The sequence below is a fragment of the Centrocercus urophasianus genome, unplaced genomic scaffold (assembly GCF_019232065.1).
Source record: "Centrocercus urophasianus isolate 14NV4802_14NV808 unplaced genomic scaffold, USGS_Curo_1.0 seq_21, whole genome shotgun sequence".
NCBI lineage: Eukaryota > Metazoa > Chordata > Aves > Galliformes > Phasianidae > Centrocercus > Centrocercus urophasianus.
The window spans coordinates 14333798-14341911 of record NW_024884767.1 but is presented as its reverse complement, the minus strand read 5'-3'; the positions used below and the strand labels follow the sequence as shown (position 1 = coordinate 14341911).

Below are 8114 nucleotides of genomic sequence, written 5' to 3'. Positions count from 1 at the left end.
TTTAGATCTTTAGATAGAAGATCTAAACTGTAACATGCATGTGTGCATGTGTATACAACAAAGACTGTACAAAGCAAGAACATAGGGAACCCATTATCAATCCAGAGCTAACAAAATGAGAACAGAAAATGGCTATCTAAATAACTGCTTGCAATAATAACCTTAGACAGCTACATTCCATTTTATCCATCTTGATGGCAATCAGACCACCCTCCAGCAGCTCATCCTTAGCACTAAGCTACCAATGGATCAAAAGCTTCTCTTGTAACTTGGCTCTCCTCTGCTTGTGTAACCTTTGAACCGCAGAGCATGTTGTGTCATACTTGTGTAGACCTGCCTTGCTCCTGAACAGCTGCAGAGTTCCAAAACCTGCTACTGCAGAGACCACGTAGTTGTACTGCTAATACTGCTTTTCTGCAGTACTTTGTGCAGCATATTCACTTCTGACACGAGAGCAAAGATGAAAGACAATAAATTTGCCTATCATTCAGAGGACTGAACAGCTCAAGTAACACAGTACAAGTAACACAGCTCAAGTAAAAGGTGCCAAATGCCATCCGGCTTCTTTCTGAAGTTTTAACTCAGCTGTTCCCGTTTTCAGGAATCATATCACAAGTAACATCACGAACAAATCTTCCCTGCAAGCACACCTATGCTGCAGTGGGACTCAGCATCCTCCTCTTCAGCACTTCATGCAGAACCGGATGCCCTGATACTCAGTAACGATGTAACAGGGAATTGGAACACCTTCACCTATTTGCGTGTCCTGGCACACAGCTGCTGCGTGAAAATTCACGGCCGAGTGCAACGGCACACGAAGTCAGCCCCGTGCGATTCGCAGCGACAGCACAGCTGAGGTTGCGGGGACTTCCGGAGGCCGTCTGGGGCATCGCGTCCTCCGGCAGGCGCAGCCCGAGTGTGACCAGTTCTAAAGATCTCCAGGAGGAGACGCAAAGCCCCGGGGCCGTCCGTGAACCTGAGGGACACCGCTGGGGCCGGCCTACAGCCACCCTCTGAGCACCCCGTCGGGGTAAGCGCCGAGAGAGCACGGGCCAAACAGACCCGGGGCTGTGCCACGGGCCCGAGGCGCCGGAAAGTCACACTCTGACCTCCCGGCACAGAACGTCCCCGATACAGAACCGAGGCCCCGCAGGGAACTCTAGGGCAACGCGCAGCACAGCACTGCCCCCCGCCCCTTGCGGGATGCCGCTGCCACGCACGGTCCGGCTCTCTTCAAACTTCCGGCGCTGACGGATACGCCTCGCTTTCTGATAGGCCGTTGTGCTTTATAGATGGCGGCATTGTCCAATCGAATCCCCGGAAGTGGGAGGAGGGGGCGGGATTTCCGGGTTGAGGGAAGGGGGGCCGGCCTGGCCGTCAGGGCCGCGGTGTTAGAATGGCTGCGGCTGCTACTGCTTCGCCGGCCGACAAGGAGAGGTGAGGCAAGGGGCGGCTCGATGTATGGGCCGCCACAACCGGCCGGTATCTGCGCGAGGCTGTGGTGCTGGGATGGGCTGGCGGGGCGGGGTGGGGCGGGGCTGAAGGGTGATCGGGCCGTGGCACAGGCTTCCGGACGGTGGCTTCAAGTGGAAGCAGCGTTTGGATAACGCTTTCAGACGGTGGGTTTGGATTTTGGGTAGTGGTGTGTGGAGCCGGCAGCTGGACTCGATGGGCCCTTTCTCTCGGGGCGTTCTGTGCGCGACGTAACATGGCCACGTGTTGAGGTGGCACGGCCGCTCCGCGCAGTTTGTGCGGATGTAACGGGGCCGGCCCCGAGCGGCGGCGCGGGTCAGCGGCGTTCGCGCCCTGCTGAAAGCAAGGAGCTGCGCCGTCGCCCCTGCTTCCTCAGAGATCCACGTCAACGAGGCTCATTTTGTGCCGTTGAAGTGAAGTTGTTAAAAGGTGTCGTTCTCTTGTCTCTGTGGCTCGGTGCCGCACTGTGCTATCACTCTTGTAAAACAGCACGTCATTTTTAAAGCTCGCAGAAGGTAGTGAGGACAGAATTGGTGGGCAGTGTAGTGTGTTGACGCTGGAGAATGCCAGTTGCAAGACTGACGTTTTCCTGTGCAGAACTGTTCCATGTAGATACAGGTAGTTGGCTTGCAGAGAGCCAGAGTCACCAAATGCTGTGCTCAGCGATGTGAAGGGAGGGTAATCAGAGGGAGGTAAGCTACCTTCTCTTTGGCAACTGTGTGAGCACTGGTCTGCCCATGGGAGGTGGTGAGCAACTGCCTTCCCCCTGCTGTTTGCTTTTGTTGCTTTTCTTTCTTCTTCCACTTCAGTTTCACATATGAAGCAGTTTTTATTGTGATCCGCAAGTTTTCTTGCCTGTGCGGTGCTTCTCTTCCCTCAGCCCACGAGGTTGGAGCAGAAAGGATCAGAGGTCCTTGTCTGTCTCCAACTAAGTGGGCTTCAGACTGCCCCAGATAACTTGCTTACCTCTTCTTCCCCATTTTCTTATACTGCCATAACTCCTCATATAATTGCAGTCCTTCTTGTAGACCTCAGCCTTTTTTTTTTATTCTCTTTCTAATGGGAAGCATAATTGAGGTTCTGTGTACCTGTATGTGCTTGATGGGATTAAATATCTTGAAAACTCCTAATTTAACTTAAGCAAGCCTTTCAGTATGTTTTCTTTCAGAGGCTGTGTAACTTAGGAAATCCAGCTTCTTCTTGTACATGGATAGAAAAAAACTCAAATACACAAGAAAAAAGCACTTCTTGCTATGATGAAGTATTTAATCACTAATAGAGGTATTACCTCATTTTAAGGAAACTTTTAATCATTCTTTTCACTGAAAAGAATATGTTTGATTCGGTGAAATTGAATCAAAGAAGTATGCTTTCTTCTCTCAGTGTTTGGGTTTGAAAAATTTTTTTCACCTCTTTTTTTCCCCTCAAATCGGTATCTCTGTCCTCTGTGCACTCTTCTTGAGTGCAGTCATGCAAATGGGGTTTCTGCCAAGCGGTCAGGCTGTGTACTGAATAACTGTATTTGGTAACACCTTACCAAATTGGGAAAATGAGTGGTTGTTCTGAACTGCTGTGGAAGATTGTGTGCTTTGGCAGTGATACTCATTTTGTTGTTGTTGTTGTTTTACTAGGAGAACACGTGAACAATTTTAAGAATTTATACAGCTTAAACTGGTTGTTTTCTCTTTTTTAGATTTATCTGCATTTATCCAGCATATTTAAACAACAAGAAGACAATAGCGGAAGGAAGAAGGATACCTATAGACAAAGTAAGTTTGAGGATGGCAGGAAAAAAGAATATTTTGTTTTGTTCTGTAGTAGTTCTATAGAGAGTTGGAAAATAAAACTAAATTTCGAAGTTATCTTCCAAATTCCCACATGGCAAGTTAGTTTGATGGAAGAGCCCTGGGTTTCTGTTTTCATCTGAGCAGCACCTTTGGCAAGATGTTGAAGTAATGACAATCAGCCATGTTCAATCTACTACAGAATTGATGTGCCAAATTTGGAAGAGATGCAGGAAAGAATAATTAGTTGATGACTGTGAGCTTGGTGGCTGACTTGCCTAAGTATGTCCATATTCTGTGCTTTGTCTCCTTTGCTGGTCTCTGTCAAAGATGGAACTGAAAATGTATATGGCATGCAGATGTTTCTGTTGCTTTCAGTCTGTCCAGAATAGTTTTGATTCTCACTCTTTATAATATTTTTAACAAGCAAATGCTGAGTTTGTTAAGGGCTTTTCTCACTGTTAGTTTTTTGTCTGTTTTCCTGATAGTAGTTTAAAAAGTAAAAATAATTATACAGCTTATACACTGCCAATGAAAGATCTACCTGTGGAATGGATCTGATGCCCTGTGCCTAAAAAAAAAGTTCCACTGTTTCCTGCACTTGTTGCTGTAAATTTCCCTTCAGTCCTTTACTGAGCCATCTTTTTTAGTTCTGTGTAACTGTATGCCATTTCAATTATTTTTCTTAGGCAATTCTGTTACCTTCTTTGTTCCTCCGTCCTAAATAATTCTCTCATCTGCTTTCTGTTTCACTGATTTCTCTATATCCTTGTCTGCTTATTTTTGTGTTGTGGACTGTAGAAGGGCTCCCAGGTGACTTTTGCAGTGGATTTGTCACTATTTGAAGTATTTTCCTTTTCCCATCCACTTTTTCTAGTTCTACAATATAGAGAAGCCACTATTTCTATATAGGTAACTTGTCTCAAAAATGTTTAACTAATGTTTAGCATGTTGTTTCAACAGGCTGTTGAAAATCCCACATCTACTGAAATCCAAGATGTGTGTGCAGCAGTTGGATTCAATGTGCTATTAGAGGTAACAAAAACCAGGCCCCTCCCCTCCCCCAGACAGCCAAACCGAAACCACAAAAACACAGACACCTGGGTGTGTGTCTCGGCTTCTATGATTTTATTTTTTCTTGCGGCAGAATAAATCGCAATGAAGTCTTTTTTAACAGCCAAGATATTTTCTTTCTTTGAGTGTTAACTGAGTAAAATGATGAAGGAAATGTTTGAGAACAGAATGCAAGGGAAGAATTGCTTGGATCTCTAAGTCAGTGTCACTTTTTATGCTTATAAAAAGATTACTCTGTTAACTGCTCTTCTTAGAATACTATCATAGTTTCTTAAAAGTTCCTAACAGTCAGAATAAAAGCAAATCTTGCAAGGTGCAACTCTGCAAATTTTAAAAAGCACATTTGTATTGAAAGGTATTATCTTTTGGAACTAGTGTCTGATAATAACAGAATTTTGTTGCTTAAAATCTTCATGGTCCTTTGGAGTTATGTTTCAACTAGAGTTGCAGTATGCAGTGGTTATTTACTGCCATACTTGCTTGGTCTTCAGTTTCTTGATTAATTTTCTCCTGATGGAATGAGCTTGTGTTTGTAGCACTCTTTGTTTTCTGAAGTGATTAATAACTTAAAATACTGTGGAATTTTCTATCAGTTCTTTACTGTAGATGTTTTCTTTCAGAAGTGACTGGCATCCCAAAGCTTGTAGAAATTCACTTTGCTTTTTGAAAGACAAATACTTTCCTATCAGTGCACACTCACTTGTGAAATAGCCAGTACCAGAAATCAGCCTGTAGCAGAAATAAGGGCAGTGAGTATTAATTGTGGATGTCAGACTGTGACCTACTGCAACTTAACTAGAGATTGTCTCTACATGTCCAGAAATGTTTGTGGCCATGGAGATGAGACAGAAACTTACGTGTGCATTCCAGGCTGGTGGGCATGTAGAACAGTCCCTGTAGCTGGTTACTCGCTGAATTGTTACCTACCAGCAATGAACAGCAAGTTACAGCAGTGCTTCTGAAAATGTAACGCTGTGGAGCTTTGGGCTCTAGCTACTACAGTAGCAAAGTGTTTGGAGGATGAGGCTGATGGAGAGCTGCAGTTGCTGTTTGGATCTGCTAAGAATTCCATGATGCTGTGACTTAGATGAAATGCTCCTTGACAGTTTTTGCAGAAAATTGTTCCAGTAATTAATACATAAATGAGTTTTCCTTTTGTATGACAGAAAAATAAGATGTATCCTAGAGAGTGGAATCGTGATGTGCAGTACAGAGGTAGAGTACGAATTCAGCTCAAACAGGATGATGGCAATCCATGTTTACCTCAGTTTCCAACACGTAAGTAGAATATCTTGCTGAAACTCTGTTACTAAACCAGAAAGACTTCATTTTGTCTTGATTAATTCATTTTACTGTCAAAAATTGTAGAATATTGCATTAAATCTCTTTACCTCTGTAAGTCAGCTAAATCAAGTCTATGTGAGCAGAGTTTGTAAAAATGCTGCTCTTTCTTCAGTACTTGATTTGAGAAGAAGTTAGGAGAGTGTTGTGTGATAGCAATAATTGGTATATTCAGTATACAGTTTTAGCTTACTGTTGTCTTGACAGACACGATGGAATACTTGATATTAAAATTGATAAATTCCACTTGTAGGCTGTATGCATCCATTAGGCATTTGTACAGGTACCAAACAGATAAAATAAAACACTGAGTTTGCAGTTCAGTTTTATGTTGGCATTTTCATATTGAAGCACATATTTATTATTATAAAGGCTGTGCTTATTGTTATGAAGGGCAGGCCCTGGAGCAGCTCCCTGTAAAAATTACTTGTCATTCATTATGAACTGTTCATCTTTTCCTTTTTTCTTGTCAAGGAATCAGTATATAATAGGGAAGCAAACAAGTATCCAAAGAAGGATATGTCTAAGGGAAAGAACAAGAAGAATACCAATATGAGAGTAGCTGAAGAATCTGGAGACAAATCAGGAGACAAATTCAAACCATGTTCCTGTAGGAAGATGATGGGGTCTTTGTAAACAGTGCTTGTAGCTTTTTGCGTGGTCATTCTGTCCTCAGTATTTTAGGCCATTAAGACCTGAGGAAAGAGAGTAACTGAGTGTTGTCAGGGGATATGTCTGTTCTGGTCTGCTGTGATGCTGTTCCTGTGCTTCAATAATAATACTTAAAAAAAAAAAAAAAAAAAGGCAAAAGTATTTTTCCGAACTTTAAGCTATCCAGCAAATGAAAAATAACTCCTTGGCTTTTTTTTTTTTTTTTTTTTTCATTGTAACAGAAAGCTGAAAATGAAGCTTTTAACTTTGAAAATGGTGCGGATGTTCTTAACAGAACATCAGCAATCATCAGCAATGATCCCTCCCTGTATTTTTAGGTAAATCAGTGATGCTGTACGCTGCAGAAACCATTCCCAAACTGAAAACAAGAACTCAAAAGATGGGAGGTAGTGATCAAAGTCTTCAACAAGGAGAAGGAGGCAAGAAAGGTAAAGGGAAGAAAAAGAAATGACTCCACATCAGAAATAAGTGTAATATGTAATGGCTGTACTACAACAGATATGGATGGACACATTACTTAATGCAACTTCGAGGTGAAAGATACAGGAATGAAATAAACAGGTCAAGACAAATAGAACTGCGTGCTTCCTTTGGAGCTGGAATGCATGTAACTGCTTTGTGTCTGTGTAACGATAAACCTACCGTCACACACACTCTGCAAGTCTGAAGCTAACATCCAGTTTTGAAAGTGGAACAACATAAGTAAATGGGAGAATCATTTTTTCCAAAATTAATATGCAGCTTTTTAAAAATAATAAAAAGTCTTATGCAGACTAGATAAACAAACAGTTTTCAGGTTGGTTAACCATTTATCTGTGCTAGTTGACTGATTGTCTTGAATCTGGAGGGTCTGTATCACCAATAAAAAACGCAAATCAGTAAAATTATGACTTTGTAAACTTTACTTCCTAATCATCTTTTATGATTGTCAATGTACTAATAAAGGTGGCATAGTAATTTTGAAAAACTTTTCTTGAATCCTTTTGTCAAAAGATGACTTTTATTTTTTTTCTTAACCTTTCCTCTGCAGCTTATTTCAAGAAGTCAGAGGCATACTGTAGGATTTGTATTTTAACTGCTTAAGATAACTGAACAATTTAACTTTTTTCCTTTTTTTTTCTTTGAATACTGTATTATCCTGTTTCAGGTTGTCGTTTGAGAGTTCATGAAATACACTTTCTAGCTTTATTTCAGATGTGTAGGCCATGCAGTGTTTGGGAACTTAAAATATTTATGTAGTCCGCAGGCAGGGATATGATGTTATTTGGAGATTAATTGATCAGAACAATTGTCACTAGAAGAAACTGAAGAAATTACTGAACAAGTTGAATGAGGGATAGTTTAATGTAAGGAGAATGAAAAAGACACAGTGCTACCTCTTTCAAGTTTAAAAAAAAAAATCCCTCATGGGCTTCTCTCTTTCTTAGTATTTGAGAACAGTTATTTCACTGCTTCATAGATGAGTACTGGTAACAAGTCATCAGATTATTCTGATAAAATTTTCATGTTGCAATATTCTGTTTTCATCTGTCTGCAGGTAAGCTGATTTTTCTTTTCATATTTTACAGATAAGCAGCATTCAGAATTCATCTGGATATCTGACTAGTCTAAAGTAATGAAATTTCATGAAGTTATTATTGATGATATGTTTGCTCAACTTAGTCATGCTTGTATTTTGAGGTATTTTATGTTTTTCATTTTTTGTTCTATTCAAATGCTTTAATAGCTGGTAGTTTACCCTTTTTTTTTTTTTTTTTTTTTTTTTTTTTT

The 8114-nt window shown here is 41.2% G+C and overlaps 1 protein-coding gene across 1 annotated transcript; it reads left to right on the top strand.

The window, feature by feature from the left end:
• The first annotated feature begins 1347 nt into the window (after positions 1 to 1347).
• Positions 1348 to 7311, top strand: SRP19 (signal recognition particle 19). Its single transcript, XM_042823074.1, has 5 exons — positions 1348 to 1437; positions 3167 to 3242; positions 4221 to 4292; positions 5498 to 5609; positions 6662 to 7311. Exons 1-5 carry the CDS (start codon positions 1397 to 1399, stop codon positions 6793 to 6795), a joined length of 435 nt encoding a protein of 144 aa, XP_042679008.1. The 5' UTR covers positions 1348 to 1396; the 3' UTR covers positions 6796 to 7311.
• Positions 7312 to 8114: the final 803 nt, after the last annotated feature.